The following is a 17,203-nucleotide window of genomic DNA, read 5'->3' as shown; positions in this document are numbered from 1 at the left end:
TGGGCTCAGCTGTTTCAAAAAACTAATGGATTCCTGGGCTCCGAGTCAAGAATGCTGGCTGCATTTATATAGCATCTTTAATGCAGTAAGAAATCTCAAGGTACTTCACAGAAGCATTTCAAACTATGTTTGACACCAGGTGAATAGAAGATTTTGATCAAGGTATTCAAAATTAGGAATGGCTTTGATGTAGTAAAATAAGGAGAAACTAGCAGGAGAGTCAGTAACCATGGTCTGGATTATACGTTGGGGAGGAGGGGTGGGGTGCAGGATCCCTTACACAATCCAACACCATAAATTTAAGGCCAAAGACCCCAATAGGAGATGAGAATTTTCTTTTACACAATGAGTTGTTCTGATCAGGAATATGTAACTTGAAAGGTGATGGACATGAATGTAAAAATAGTTTCCAATAGGGAATCGGATAATTAAATATTGTAAGACTATGACAAAAAGGCAGGGAATAGGAATAGTTACAATTAGCTAGTACAAACAGAAAAGGCTGAAAGGCCTCCTTCTGCACTGAATCAATGATCATGCTGAGGTGGTGGGGTATGAGGGGGGTGGGTGTTGGCTGGGAATTAATCTTTCGAATAGGTGCAGAATCCTCCTGCACATATTAACATCGATGTGATGTTGATTTTGGTGGCTGCCAGGTTCCAATGTAAACATCGATGACCAATAGGTGGTAGCCATGACCCCAGTGCAAGATGCATCCAGATCCTTGTGCCAAGAAATTGCTGTATGGTTCACCCACTGGGAAAAAGGTATACCAATTACTAATCATTGTATCCAAAAAGAAAACATGTTAAATGTGGCCTGTGTCCATTACCAGAGCAATGGATCAGGCCCATCGTAGAAAGTAAGTTCAATTCCTTTGCACATCCTTTATGTCCACAAGACAGGAATGACATGGCCTTCAATTTAATACCTCATCCAAAAAAATGACCCTTCTGGCAGTGCAACATTCCCTCAGTACAGCACTTAAATGTGAACCTGTATCATTTGCTGAAGTCTTTGGAGTGGGGCTTTAAACCTCACCCTTCAGACTCAGAGACATCACGACTGCTAATGATCATCTTGCTGCAGAAATATATTGCAATAGGTTATAATTATATTGATAAGGACTGATCAGCATTTTGGTAACTTTTTAATGTTATGGTAGCTACATTCTTAAATTGAGGATTGCACCCTCTCGTTATGGGCTTCACCTTGAGATTCTTTCTTTCTATCAAGCCTAATATATCCTTTAATAATTTTAAACACATCTCCCGCCAACCTTTTAAAATCAAGGGAATGTAAACCATGCTTATGCAACCCTGCCTCATAATTTATGTCTTCAAGCCTTGGTATTAGTGACTATTTACAGCTTCCCCTCTAAAGGCGATATATCCTTCCTGATGTGTGATGACCAAAACACAGTTACTCCAGATAAGATTCAGCACAACTGGTGTATCGGTTCCAACCTTGGTGCCCTTGAAAAGAACGAAGGGGAGTTTGTAATCATACTTGCAAATTAAAAAGGAATGGCATGAGGTTTTTTGGTGCGTTTTAATAAAAATCATATTCAAACCCTTTAAATGGATTCTCTACCTTTAAAATCTAAAGTGCATTAAAATTAGGATCCATTTGTTTATATTGTGATTGTGGGAAATTTCTTTTAGTAATGGGGAGTGTACACATCAAAGAAACAGACAGCTCCTTGAAAACGCTAAGTCAGAGCTTCAGTAACTGCTGTGGGTTGATTACTGATAAATAGATGCTGTTTTGTTTAGCTTGCTGGAATGTTCTGCCTTGGTCTGCACAAAATTATAGTTATTATTCATTTAGACACATTAATGGTTAGTTGGATTACCAGCTAACACAAAATGGGCTCACCAAACACGACCACAGTGACTTTAAGAACAACCAGTTCTGACGTAGATCATTAGTTGAATTAATCACAGTGATTAGCTACAAACAAAAATAACAAGAACTGTAATGATAGATTCTGGATTATACCTCCCACTAACTCTTTCCTTCCATCTGACAGGGACACACTCCCGGGACATCCCCTGTAAAAGCAAAATTGATCTTCCACTATCATTAATTGCATCTGGTTGGGGCAGGGGCAGCTTTCAGTCAAAGTGCAGCTATTATGCTGTCCATTGAAAGTCAATGCCTGAGGATGGAAAATATTTTCAGGGAAAGAACAGAAATAGATGTTGTGAAAGGGATGAGCTTCTTAGAGAAGCAGTAATAGAATGGTTGAATGTACAAAGTATATTAGCTTGTCTGTGGAGTGATTTTTTAAAAATAAATGGTTCCTGGAAATGTCTCATGTTTGGGTTAATTTATTTGTGTATATGACGAAAACAATTGTTAATTTCATGTCAATTACATTGTTAAAGTTTGTCCATGTCATGTCAGTTACATTGATACAGGTATTAATTGTCTTTGAGCATACATAACTAGGGGATAGTTGGGATACTGGGTACAGTGGGAGAAGAACTATGAGACTGAACAAGTCAATAAACTCTCAATAAAGAAAAGTTGGTTTTAATTTCATCAACCAATTTGGATTCTATTAACAATCATTAGCTGCGTTTATGCACTTGACAGCATTGCAAGTGTTCAAAAAGAAAGCACTGATTTCTTCTTTAAAGCCATGCCACAGAATTAGATTTGGAGCATTAAGAGCAGGTGAATATTATCAAGATGTTTGCCAGCATTTCACCATCATTGTTTTTCTATTTATGCGCTTTTTACTTGGAGGAGAGTGTGAATAACTGGGAAGACTGATAGGATTTTGACATTCCATTATGGGAATGTTCCTTCAACAGCTGGAACCATATTATACCAGCCCTGAGAGGAGGATTATAGTCTTATATGGTGGGAGGGTTTTGGAGGCTCCCATAATCATATGGGAAAGGGGGTAGGCACCCACACCCACCCAGATGTGAGTCCCGTAGTCGGATGTCTGTCTGGATTAGGTGGACTGATTTCCACTTGCTGAGACTGTGCGAAATGTGATTCAATCACTGCACCTCCAATCTCAGAGTCACTGAGCCAACAAACTAATGACCAGTTACTAAGCCAGTGATGTTCTGGAATGTAGCATGTCACACATATGAGCAGAGCTTTCCTGCTCCTGCTCTGGCCAGACTCCTATTATAGACAATGAGGGAGAAATCCCGCACTGGTGCTTTGCCTCTGGACGCTCCGGTTTCCTCCCACTGTCCAAAGATGTGCAGATTAGGTGGATTGGCCATGTTCACTTTCCCTTTAGTGTCCAAATATGTGTAGGTTAGATGGATTAGCCATGGTAAATGTGCAGGGTTACAAGGGTATGGTGGAGAGGTGGGTAAGACACTCTGTCAGAGAGTCGGTGCAGACTTGATGGGCCAAATGGCCTCCTTCGGCACTGTAGAGATTCTATGATGAGTACAGAAGTGAAAACCTTGCCATAAAGCTTACCTTAATTTACACATCTATTTGTAAATATTTCAGGTCGAAATTGTACCTGTTTTCCAGGCATAAAGCAGGAGCAAAGCAAAACAGTTTAGCAGTGGGATGGTACATGCCCAATCAGTGCAGGTAGCGATCCATGGGGTAATTTAGTGGGTCATTGTTTCGATGTCACAGGACTTGAGGTGCTGTGAAGTTTATCAGTGACCTCATTGAGAATGAATTCTCACGTCTCCTAATGTAATACTGGGCAATGATATGGAATCAGAGGTGAATGTTTATTAATCTAACTTTTCCTCAGCAAAAAGCCACTGGGAAGACTCTTTTTGATTGTGTCCGTCACCGCCTGCACCTCGTTGAGGAGGACTACTTCGGAATGGAGTTCAACAATCGCAATGGGAATGTGGTAAGCGCCAGAAATCGCTGTCTTAGCAACCGTTGCAAACACTGCAGCGCTTGTTAATTTAGAGGCTCAGGCTTTTTCTGTGTTGTAATATGAAATGGAAAATCCAAGAGTCATTGAATGGTTACAGTAATGATGGAGGCCATCCTGCCCATTGTGTTCATGCTGGCTTTCTGCAAAAACAACTCACCAGATGCCACTGTCCTGCCATCTCCCCGTGTTTTCTGTTAATGATTCAATTTCCTTTTGAATGCCTCAATTGAATCAGCATCCACTACATTGTCAGGCAGTGCATTCCAGACCTTACCCACTCACTGTGTTAAAAAAATAGGCTTCCCGCCTGTCACCATTGCTTCTTTCGCTAATTACCTTAAATCAGTGCCTGCTGCTCCTTTCTCTTTTCACCAATGGATCAGTCTCTCCCTATCTAATCTCCAAACCTTTCATGATTTTGAACGCCTCCTCTCAACCTTCCATTCTCCAAGCAGAACAATCCCAGTTTCTCCAATCCATCCACGTAACTGAAGTTCCTCATCCCTGGAACAATTATTGTGAATCCTTTCTGCACCCTACCAATGCCTTTACACTCTTTCTAAAGAGCAATGCCCAGAACTGAATGCAGTACTCTAATTGAGGTGAACCAGTGTCGTACACATTTAGCTCAGCTGGCTGGACAGCAGGTTTATGATGCAGAGTGACTCTAACAGCACCGGTTCAATTACTATACAGGCTGAGGTTTTCATGAAGGCCCTGTCTTCTCAACCTTATCTCTCACCTGAGGGTGTGGTGATCCTCACGTGAGCACTTCTCCTCAAAAGGGAGAGCAGCTGATAATCAGCTGGGACTATGGCGACTTTACCTTTACAGGTTTAACATAACATCCTTACTTTTGTGCTTTGTGCCCCTATTGATAAAGCCTGGAACTCTGTATACTTCAGTAACTGTTCTCTCAACCTGCTCTGCCACCTTCAATGATTTATGCACATATATACTCAGGTCCCTCTACTCCTGCGCTCCCTTTAGAATTGTGCCCTTTTTTATTCTATATTATCTCTCTGTGGATTTCTTTTGGAGAAAATGAATCATTTCACACTTTTCTGCATTCAATTTAATCTGCCTCTTGCCCTCCTATTCTACCAACCTGTCTATGTCCTGTAAGATAACACACTAACCTCCCCACAGTTGACGATACTTCCAAATCTCGTGTCGTCCACAAATTTTGAAATTGTGCCCTGCATACTGGAGTCTGGTTCATTAATATATATATCAGGAAGAGCAGGGATCCATATACTGACCCCTGAGGAACTCCACTATGAACCTTCCTCCAGTCTGAAAAATAGCTGTTCATCACTAATCTCTGTTTCCAGTAACCCAGGCAAGCTTCTATCCATGTGGCTACTGTTCCTTTTATTCCACGAGCTCTAACACAAAATTGTTCAATATTGTAAAGAGCCATTTTTTAGCTGTTGATATCAACATGTTAAATAATCAACAATCACGTTGTATAAATATTATTTTTCAATTAAGGGCTCTTGAAATTTTTAAAGGTTATAAAATATTTGAAGTATCAACTTATAGATTCTGTGGCAGTCTTTCACACACATTCAACTAATTATGAGCACAATGTTATGTAATTGTTAGTCAGTTGCCACATAGCAAGATCCCACAAATAGTCATAAAATGGGTAGTCAGTTGATCTGTGTTTGGTGATTTTGGCTGCTGGAGAATATTGACCAGGATAGCCTGTACATTTTCCAGAATCTTCCTTCCTCGAATCAGTGCCCATGGTGAATCATGTCCAGATATGATATGAGTGTTAGCTGTCCTCTAAAGCTCCTCTCATCCTTTACTGGATGTAACATTGAATACAGGAGTTGGGATGTCTTGTTGAAGTTATACAAGACATTGGTAAGGCCACACTTGGAATACTGTGTACAGTTCTGGTCATCCTATGATAGAAAGGATATTATTAAACTAGAAAGAATGCAGAAAAGATTTACTAGGATGCTACCGGGACTTGATGGTTTGAGTTATAAGGAGAGGCTGGATAGACTGGGACTTTTTTCTCTGGAGCATAGAAGGCTGAGGGGGTGATCTTATAGAGGTCTATAAAATAATGAGGGGCATAGATCAGCTAGATCGTCAATATCTTTTCCCAAAGGTAGGGGAATCTAAAACTAGAGGGCATAGGTTTAAGATGAGAGGGGAGAGGTACTAAAGTGTCCAGAGGGGCAATTTTTTCACAGAGGGTGGTGAGTGGCTGGAACAAGCTGCCAGGGGTAGTAATAGAGGTGGGTACAATTTTGTCTTTTAAAAAGCATTTAAACAGTTACATGGGTAAAATGGGTATAGAGGGATATGAGCCAAAAGCGGGCAATTGGGACTAGCTTAGTGGTTTTTAAAAAAGGGCGGCATGGACAAGTTGGGCCAAAGGGCCTGTTTTCATGCTGTAAACCTCAATGACTCTAATAGCTGAGCTCAGTCATGTCCAACATATCATCTGCTTATTGCCAGGTTTAATGAATCATGGTGAAACAATATTATAACAGCACCTCAAAATACAGACAGACTGTCCACCACCCATTTTCAACATTATTCTGTTGCTACTGCAAATATGGATTAATCAACATTGGCAAAAATTGAAGAGGATTCCTTTTACATGTTACAGCCTAGTTAATCATGAATGACGAACTTATAGCATTCCAGAGCTCTGGAGGGTACTCAAGAAATGAGTACTCACTGGAATGAGGGGAGAATATTCCAAAATCTCACCATATCAATGACAGAAGTGAGGAACTGTCTCCCCTCTCTCTCCCAGTGGACCAGGAGGATCAGAGAATAGCCTGGGAGCACAGCGAGCATCATAGCTAGGGGAAGATGCACAGCAGCTCCTGTTCAAGGTACAGCAATTCCATTCCGTGAATCAGAGATTTGGTTATGCACCAACTCTTTTAAGTATCAATTAAGTTTGGGGAAGGAGATCCAAGGTCCCATCAGAAGACAAATGGACCTCGTTCTTTCAGGCCTGAAAAAAACATCAATCCGCTTTTTAATCTAAGAAATCATGGGCCAGAATTTCTCCCTATGCTCTTTCAGCGCACTGGTTAATGCCCCTTGTTAAACTCCCTTAGAGGCTGTCTTCACAAACTTGTTGCCCTGCTTACCTGCTTGTGATGCCTCTGGTTTTGTCACCACTATGAAAATTCTCAGAAACTGCATTTGGCATGTCGGATATCAGCAGTTGTAATGAAAATCAATATGCCATTTCTTAAAGAAGCCACGATTTACTCAGCTTTCCACTGGAGGATGGTCAGAAAGACTTTCTGTGGCTGACTTCCTGCCCTTTTCCAAAACATGGTGACTCCCTCCCAGTTGTAGCTCCCCCCACCATTGCCCTGATTGGAATCAGCCAATTTAACACAGACCAGGAACCCAATGTTGGCCCTTTACCCAGTGCCACACCACACAAGCCTTTGCTCACTGAGTTGGTGGAAGTTTTCTTTTAGTTGAAGTGACCCAGCCTATGTTGTATATAATTGTATCCACTCTGTGCTGCCACACACTGATCTGGATCTCTGTACTAATTTCAGGTTTGGTTGGATCTCTTAAAACCTGTTTTAAAACAAATCAAAGGTGAGTAATGTGCACATTTCTAAAACCTCTGACCAAATGCAAAAGGTTTCTTACTTTAAATCAGAAATTATGTGGGGAATGATTAGGCATAACACGCATCCATGAATGGAAAGCCAATGGAGTACAGGGGAAGTTTTGGAAGTGGAATTTACAGCTAAATACAATGGGAGTAAGAAATTGTGCTTCAAACTGGCAATGGAATTTTCACACTAAATCCACTGTTACACCAGAGCAAATTAACATCTGGCCTTTAAAATTAAAGCTTAGACTGAAGGAGGGAATGTGACAGCAGTCTGGTGGAGAATAGGAATTGCGGTGACTCATCCACTTTAGTTCCCATTAGAAGTTGTGGCCTAAATATTTTGTGGCTGTTTCTCCAATCTCCAAGGTTCTAAAGTGGACAGAATAGGTACATAGAACATAGAACAGTACAGCACAGAACAGGCCCTTCGGCCCACGATGTTGTGCCGAGCTTTATCTGAAACCAAAATCAAGCTATCCCACCCCCTATCATCCTGGTGTGCTCCATGTGCCTATCCAATAACCGCTTAAATGTTCCTAAAGTGTCTGACTCCACTATCACTGCAGGCAGTCCATTCCACACCCCAACCACTCTCTGCATAAAGAACCTACCTCTGATATCCTTCCTACATCTCCCACCACGAACCTTATAGTTATGCCCCCTTGTAATAGCTCCATCCACCCGAGGAAATAGTCTTTGAACGTTCACTCTATCTATCCCCTTCATCATTTTATAAACCTCTTAAGTCTCCCCTCAGCCTCCTCTGCTCCAGAGAGAACAGCCCTAGCTCCCTCAACCTTTCCTCAAATGACCTACCCTCCAAACCAGGCAGCATGCTGGTAAATCTCCTCTGCACTCTTTCCAGTGCTTCCACATCCTTCTTATAGTGAGGTGACCAGAACTGCACACAATATTCCAAATGTGGTCTCACCAAGGTCCTGTACAGTTGCAGCATAACCCCACGGCTCTTAAACTCCAACCCCCTGTTAATAAAAGCTAACACACTATAGGCTTTCTTCCCAGCTCTATCCACTTGACTGGCAACCTTTAGAGATCTGTGGATATGGACCCCAAGATCTCTCTGTTCCTTCACAATCTTCAGAACCCTACCTTTGACCCTGTAATCCACATTTAAATTAGTCCTACCAAAATGAATCACCTCACATTTATCAGGGTTAAACTCCATTTGCCATTTTTCAGCCCAGCTTTGCATCCTATCTATGTCTCTTTGCAGCCTACAACAGCCCTCCACCTCATCCTCTACTCCACCAATCTTGGTGTCATCAGCAAATTTACTGATCCACCCTTCAGCCCCCTCCTCTAAGTCATTAATAAAAATCACAAAGAGCAGAGGACCAAGCACTGATCCCTGTGGCACTCCGCTAGCAACCTGCCTCCAGTCCGAAAATTTTCCATCCACCACCACCCTCTGTCTTCGATCAGATAGCCAGTTACCTATCCAATTGGCCAACTTTCCCTCTATCCCACACCTCCTTACTTTCATCATAAGCCGACCATGGGGGACCTTATCAAATGCCTTACTAAAATCCATGTATATGACATCAACTGCCCTACCTTCATCAACACACTTAGTTACATCCTCAAAAAATTCAATCAAATTTGTGAGGCACGACTTGCCCTTCACGAATCCGTGCTGACTATCCCGGATTAATCCGCATCTTTCTAAATGGTCGTAAATCCTATCCCTAAGGACCTTTTCCATCTATTTACCAACCACCGAAGTAAGACTAACCGGTCTATAATTACCAGGGTCATTTCTAATAGGTGTAATATCACTGTTGTCATTAAAACAATCCTGTCCTCCTTTCTAACAGAGACATTTTGTTTCTCTGCTTTCCATTTTCCCTTTTTCTATGGTTCTGCGTTTGCATAGAAGCCGTCTCTAATTTCTTCTAACTCTGATGAAAGGTCATTGATCTGAAACGTAAACTGTTTCTCTCTCCTCAGACACTGCCTTACCTGCCGAGTATTTCTGGAATTTTCTATTTTCATTTTGGGTTTGATGAAGTAAGCATAGCTTTCCCATTTTGAAAGTATCAACTTTATATGAGATAAGTGAGCTGCTTGATGAGATAAGGATCATTACTTTTGTTTTTGTTATTTAGTTACCCGTTTTGGATAGGCCATTTTAATGGCTTTAAGTGTCGGGAGGAAGATTCAAGATTTAAGAGGGGAGGTGGTAACATGTTGTGATTTAGAGAGGCTGAGTGTGTGGGCATATGCATGGCAGAAGCAGTATAATTTGGATAAATGTGAGGTTATCCACTTTGGTAACAGAAATAGAAAGGCAGATTATTATTTGAATGGGTGTAAAGTGAGAGAGGTGAATTCTCAGCGAGACCTTGGTGTCCTCGGGCATCAGTCGCAGAAAGTAAGCGCGTAGGTGCAGCAGACAGTAAAGAAGGCAAATGGTATTAAGGCCTTCATAACTAGAGAATTTGAGTATAGGAATAGCGATGTTTTACTGCAATTGTATGGAGTGTTGGTGAGGCCACGCCTGGAATATTATATACAGTCTTGGTGTCCTTATCTGAGGAAGGATGTTCTTGCAGCGAAGGTTTACCAGGCTGAATCCTGGGATAGCAGGACTGCTATAAGAGGAGAGACTAAGTCGGGTTAGGATTATATTCATTGGAGTTTAGAAGAGTGAGAGGTGATCTCATAGAAACTTATAAAATCCTAACCGGGTTAGACAGGATAGATCCAGAAAGAATGTTCCCGCTGGTGGGGGAGTCCAGAACTAGGGGGTCATAATTTGAGGATAAAGGGTAAACCTTTTGGGACTGAGGTGAGGAGAAATTTCTTCACCCAGAGAGTGGTGAATCTGTGGGATTCACTACCACAGAAAGTAGTTGAGGCCAAAACAGTGTGATTTCAAGAAGGAATTAGATATAGCTCTAGGGGCTAAAGGGATCGGGTGGAAGACAGGATCAGGATATTGAATTTGATAATCAGCCAAGATCATAATGAATGGCTGAATGGCCTACTCTTGTTTCTATTTTCCAAGCATGTTTCTATGTATTGTCACTGGACTAGTAATTCAGAGGCCTGAACATCAGGGCTCTGGGGACCTGGGTTCAAATCCCACCATGAATTCAATAAAAATCTGGAATTAAAAGTCTAGTGATGACCATGAAACTATTGCCGATTGTTGTTTTAAAAAAAACTTTTTAGGGAAGGAAATCTGCCATCCTTACCTGGTTTGACCTACATGGGACTCCAGACCCATGGCAATATGGAGAGAGAATGCATCTAATGTTTCAAGGGTCATCCAAACTCAAAATGTTAGCTCTGTTCTCTCTCCATAGATGCTGTCAGACCTGCTGAGATTTTCCAGCATTTTCTGTTTTTGTTTCAGATTCCAGCATCCGCAGTAATTTGTTCTTATCACAACAATGTGGTTGACTCCTAAATGGCCTAGCAAATCATTCAGTTCAAGGGCAATCAGGGCTGGGCAATATACGTTGGCATTGCCAGTGACACCCACATTCTATGAAAGGAAAAGAAATGAGCAGATGGCATCGTAACTGCTGAGTCATTGATTCATGATCGTGTTTATTGCTGTAGTGAACCCACCTCAACTTTCATTTGTGAGTGGATTCGAGCGGAAGACATTGTCATTTCCAATTTTCAGCATCTGCGGTATTTTGCTTTTATTTTATCTTTGTGCTGCTTTCTTCATTGCCAGCTCCTTTTAATTCTACCAAATGAGGAGGTTGAGAGCTGTATTGCCAGGGAGAAGCTCAGGCACCTGATATCATTGCCTAGCATTCTCAGGTTGGATAGGGCAGAACCTGATGTTCAGCAATTCCCCAGAGTTCTGCCTGTACCTCAAAAGTTCACTACCTGCAATATTGCTGGGTCAACTGAGTGGCACAGTCCCTATCACTGATAGAGGGCATGTGCATGCAGACACACTTTGCCCATGACTTTCTCTGGCTGGTATAATGAGGTAACACTATTACTGTGCTCTATTTTATAATGAGAATGTTGTAGGTCATGAATAAGACTGCATGCAGTGAAATTAGCTTCACTGAAACTGTAGTCAGTACTGAATAATTGCATTCTTACAGCATTTCAAGGGAATTACACCCTCCTTAAGGACACACAATGTAATTGAACATTAACAAGGTGCATTCGCAGCATCTTGTTTTTGATAATTATTACTTCTTAGATTTTGCCTTCAGTTTACCTTAATGAGGTGTGAACTATTGAGTAAGGATAGCTCTTACTTTCCAAATGTTTAGGTTTGCTATGACCAGCAACTCTGAAATTGACGTGTGAGCAAATGGTTATGCTTATAGATGTTGGGCCAATATAAGCAGCCACCCATTTTAAACATGGAACTTTTAATTGGGGGGATACTGTATTAGTGCTGAAAATATAAAGCCTGCCCAAACTTAGTTCAAATACAGCTAATGAACAAAAGAAGCTTTGATTCCATAATTTCAGGCTGGAGTTGAAGTCAGGTCACAAAGGGTCATCCTGACACAATCTCTCAGACCTGTTGCCAGCTTTGCAACATCCGTATCAGGTGCCATTTGATTGTTGAAAATCAAGGTACGAAACTTCCCGCAAAAGCTCGCAAGTCATTTCTTCTGGCTTTCTGTTCTGGTACATCATTAAATTTAAAGTAGAAAAACTATCTAAGAAAAGGCCATTTAATTATTTTGGATTCATGAAGGGAAAGTCGTATCTGACGAATTTACTGGATTTTTATGAAGATGTGACTAGTGCGGTTGACGGAGGGGAACCGGTAGATGTGGAGTTTTCAGATTTCCAAAAGGCATTCGATAAGGTGCCTCACAAAAGGTTGCTGCAGAAGATTGGGGCACACGGAGTTGGGGGTAAGGTGTTGGCGTGGATTGGGGATTGGCTATCTAACAGGAAGCAGAAAGTTGGAATAAATGGGTGCTTTTCTGGTTGGCAGTTGGTGACCAGTGGCGTGCCGCAGGGATCGGTGCTGGGGCCTCAACTGTTTACCATTTACATAGATGATCTGGAGGAGGGGACTGAGTGTAGGGTAACAAAGTTTGCTGATGACACGAAGATGAGTGGGAAAGCGAATTGCGTGGAGGATGCGGAAAGTCTGCAGAGAGATTTGGATAGGCTGAGCGAGTGGGCGAAGATCTGGCAGATGGAATATAACGTTGGCAAATGTGAGGTTATCCACTTCGGAAGAAATAATAGTAAATTGGAATATTATTTAAATGGAGAAAAATTACATCATGCTACTGTGCAGAGGGACCTGGGGGTCCTTGTGCACGAATCGCAAAAACTCAGTCTGCAGGTGCAGCAGGTGATCAAGAAGGCGAATGGAATGTTGGCCTTTATCGCGAGGGGGATAGAATATAAAAGCAGGGAGGTCTTGCTGCAACTGTACAAGGCACTGGTGAGGCCACAACTGGAGTACTGTGTGCAGTTTTGGTCCCCTTAGTTGCGAAAGGATATATTGGCCTTGGAGGGAGTGCAGAGAAGGTTCACCAGGTTGATACCAGAGATGAGGGGTGTAGCTTATGAGGAGAGATTGAACAGATTGGGTCTGTACTCGTTGGAGTTTAGAAGGCTGAGGGGTGATCTTATAGAGACATATAAGATAATGAAGGGGCTGGATAGGGTAGAGATAGAGAGATTCTTTCCACTTAGAAGGGAAACCAGAACTAGAGGGCACAGCCTCAAAATAAGTGGGGGCCGGTTCAGAACAGAGTTGAGGGGGAACTTCTTCTCTCAGAGGGTAGTGAATCTCTGGAATTCTCTGCTCATTGAAGTGGTGGAGGCTACCTCGTTGAATATGTTTAAATCACGGGGAGGTAGATTTCTGATCGATAAGGGAATTAAGGGACATGGGGAGCAGGCGGGTAAGTGGAACTGATTCGCCTCAGATCAGCCATGATCTTGTTGAATGGCGGGGCAGGCCCGAGGGGCTAGATGGCCTACTCCTGCTCCTATTTCTTATGTTCTTATGTCCATGAGGAACAATGTGCCTTGCTGGAATTTTCTATAAGTAGTGTCATCCTACTGCCAATAAATGGTATCTAAATATCTTTGTGCTCATTCATTAATACCATGTGAATGTTGTCACACTGGAACAAGTGGATACATTCGTCTCTTTAGGACAAATGATAACAGAAGATGTTTGTGGTGACTGTTCCTTTAAGGGTCACACAGTGGAGTAAGGGTCATATAGCTTGGGTGACTAATCGGGACTCTGAGTGTGAATCATCCCATGGTGAGAAGGATTCTTAGGCAGAGGTATTTTGGGAGCTGGCTACAGTTATATGGCTGCTGTACACTTCTTGTTAATAAATACCTTTTGTGTTTGCTAATGTGTCTCTGGAAGTGCATCTTTACAATGTCAGATGTGATGCTGAAATTAAAGGAAGGAAAGAAATAGCCTGAATTAATTTTGTGAAGATGAAGGATGGGTTAACAACACAAAAACTCAAGCTTGTAACAAGGAAAAATTCATAAGATTCTACATTCAATCCACTTTCCTATTTGCCTTAGAAACCTGGGAAATAAGTAAAGATCTGTGGAAGAAAATAGAGGCCTTGGACATGTGAATGCTAAGATGTATGTTAAAAATTCCAAATATAGATCATAAGGCAAGTGAAGAGGTGTTTGAAATTGCAAGAGTGAAAGAACTTAGTGACATCCAGAAATTAAAGTGTCAGTATTTCAGCCATTTGATCAGAGCTCAAAAGCTACAGAGATCTCTTCTAGTGAGCAAAGTGGAGGGCAGCAGAGAGAGGGGTCGACCTGGGCGTAGTTGAACGACAGACTTCACAGAATGGGTGCAGATGTGGATGTGTGAAGATGCCACTAAACAGACAAGTGTGACAGATTAGAATTTTCTGGGCACTCCGTTCACAGAAGTACTTTGTGGAAATGAAGCAAGTCATTGAGGAGGGAAATTTTATTCCCTCATTCGCTGGGAGCATCTTCTTCAGCTATCAGCTTCATGACAATCTGGCATAGATGAAAACCTCAATGTGGGATTCAATTACTGTGTCTTTCAGTACAGAAAACAGTCTTCTTAGTGCCCACCCTCCTGCCTGCTTAATCCTCACCTCCATTGACAAGTTTGAGGTGTTTATAGACTTTTTGTCATGAAAGTCAAGACCATCCTATCAGCTGCCTCTCCAACATCAGCTAGTCCTCTAGGCCAAGTTTCTTCTAACGTTTCCCCCCTGTCCAGGCCTTGAACTCACATCTGTCTCTAATTTCTCTCCTCTTCAAGCTCAACTTGTTCATGAGACCCACCTCCTGCGTGCTTGATCCTATTCCCACTAACACGTTGACCACACCTAACTCCCCCTCCTGCTGCTCTTGAGCTTATTCATGCCTTTTCTACCTCTAGATTTGACTATAATAAAGCATTCTACCCTCCATAAACTTGAGGTAATCCAAAACCCATGTGACCTTATCTCAACTTGCACCTATTCCTGTTCACCTATCACCCCGTGTCCACTGATTTATCTTGATTTTTAAAATTTTCATCCTTGCTTTCAAATCTCTGGCCTCACCCCTCCCTAACTCTGCAATCTCCTCCAGCCTCACAAGCCTATGAGATATCTTCACTCCTCTGAATCAGGCCTCCTGACCCTTCCACCATTGGTGGTCTTGTCTTTAGCTGCCTAGGCCCTAGCTCTGAAATACCTTTCTGAAACTGGATGCTGGGTGTCAATTTAAACATTCCAGATTGAGATCGATAGATTTTCATTGTGAAAGGTTCACAAAGGATGTGGAACAATGACAATGAAATGGAGTTGAAGTTCAGATTATCCATGGTCTGATTTAAATGGCTGAAAGGCTCACAGGCTGAGTGGCCCACTTATGTTCCTATTTGTTTCTGATTTATGTATTACGTAGGATGTACAGCACAGAAACAGACCACCAATTCAGGCCAGTGTTTATGCTCCACTTGAGCCTCCTTCAGTTTTTCCACATCTAAATCTATCATTCTGTGCTCTCTATTCTACCTTGGAGACTTGCACAATTTCCCCTTACATACATATCTGGATTAGCACAACATTAAAAATGAATTTCAAACAAATATTTAAAGTATGAAGAAAATATAAACAATTTGTTGAACAGGGGCGGCACGGTAGCACAGTGGTTAGCACTGCTGCTTCACAGCTCCAGGGTCCCGGGTTCGATTCCCGGCTCGGGTCACTGTCTGTGTGGAGTTTGCACATTCTCCTCGTGTCTGCGTGGGTTTCCTCCGGGTGCTCCGGTTTCCTCCCACAGTCCAAAGATGTGCGGGTTAGGTTGATTGGCTAGGTTAAAAAATTGCCCCTTAGAGTCCTGGGATGTGTAGGTTAGAGGGATTAGTGGGTAAAATATGTGGGGGTAGGGCCTGGGTGGGATTGTGGTCGGTGCAGACTCGATGGGCCGAATGGCCTCCTTCTGCACTGTAGGGTTTCTATGATTTCTATGATGATTTCAATGTCAAAGCAATAAATTGATAGTTTAAAACACTGAGTAATTATTAAAATGACCATTAATAAATGCCAACAGCAGATCTAACGAATAAACTTTTATTTGCCTTTTTGCTTAAGAGGCAGAACTAGAGTGACTCAGATAAGGCCTCAAGTCTCGGTCACCAGGGAATGGCAAGGGTTCAAGACCCAAACATAGGAGTGGGGTTTAATGAACACTGACCTTGTGTTAGGTTTTGATGGTGTATGTGCAGAACTGACCTCAGTGAAGTTCATATGTAAGTAAGGGTCGGAAGTATGTTACCCTCTCCTGTTTTCCCGCCAGTTGGGCACTTAGTTTTTTTTGGGAGAATCCCAGCCAAGATTTCAGGACTACGTAATGAACTAATCTACAACTGATCTTCATCTTCTTTACACAACAAAAAGGGGGGAAAGGAGATGTGATGGGCTGTGCACCAGTTGCAACAGCTTAATCATCTTTCATCCCATATGAACAGTTATGTATTGTTAGCCTGTTCAATCTGTATGTTATAAAGTGATTCATACACAGTGACGTTTTGCACCACACTATTACAACCCAGTACCACCTGTTGACCCAACTTAAATGGGGAAGATGTGGACCAAGTGGTCATGTGGTGATGTAATGATGCGGCTGCATAAAGGGTCACGTGAAGGGAGTACGGGAGTTCTCCCGGAGTGTGGGCAGAGTATAAGCATGTAGAGCTGCTCAGACTAGTGAAGAAACTATTGTTGTTCTAAATCCTTGGTCACCAGTTATTGGAACCCAGCACTTCTACAGAACCTCTACGCATTCTCCCATGAGTCCCTTGACTACCACACTGGTACTCACTCTGCTTTCAGATGTAAAATATCCATCTCAAGCTTTGAGCAAAATTTACAAACAGCCAGTGTCTTGGAAAATAGGTATCTACATTACTGGCTTTTTAGAAAGGCAATGGATATTTCTCCCTTACACAAAACTCCTGACAGGCCCTTGGCCAGATTGGAACATAGGTTTATTAACAATATGACCACAGACAATGTTTTCACTGCAATGCTATCTATTGACTTTTTGGCAAGCCAACAGTTCTCTCCCAGGTGGCCAGGCTACCCATACTGAAATTATACTGGGCAAGCCCCAACCAGCTTAACATCCTTCTTTTAAAAGTTGGGGATTGATCTGACTTTCCTTCATTACTCCTCTTTACTCCCAAGCCTGTTTCAGCTTCATCTTTG

General features: G+C 42.1%; 1 protein-coding gene across 1 annotated transcript in view; it reads left to right on the top strand.

The window, feature by feature from the left end:
• The first annotated feature begins 710 nt into the window (after positions 1–710).
• LOC144493134 (FERM domain-containing protein 7-like) overlaps positions 711–17,203 on the top strand; it is a 38,884-nt gene continuing 22,391 nt past the window's right edge. Inside the window, exons 1-4 of the mRNA XM_078212035.1 lie at positions 711–767; positions 3,749–3,853; positions 11,215–11,303; positions 16,742–16,830. Coding sequence (XP_078068161.1) covers positions 711–767; positions 3,749–3,853; positions 11,215–11,303; positions 16,742–16,830 — 340 coding nt within the window. The remainder of the gene's footprint in view (positions 768–3,748; positions 3,854–11,214; positions 11,304–16,741; positions 16,831–17,203) is intronic.

Source organism: Mustelus asterias, chromosome 4, assembly GCF_964213995.1.
Source record: "Mustelus asterias chromosome 4, sMusAst1.hap1.1, whole genome shotgun sequence".
Lineage (NCBI taxonomy): Eukaryota > Metazoa > Chordata > Chondrichthyes > Carcharhiniformes > Triakidae > Mustelus > Mustelus asterias.
Note: the sequence above shows the minus strand (reverse complement) of the source record. Positions and strands in the feature narration are given on the sequence as shown.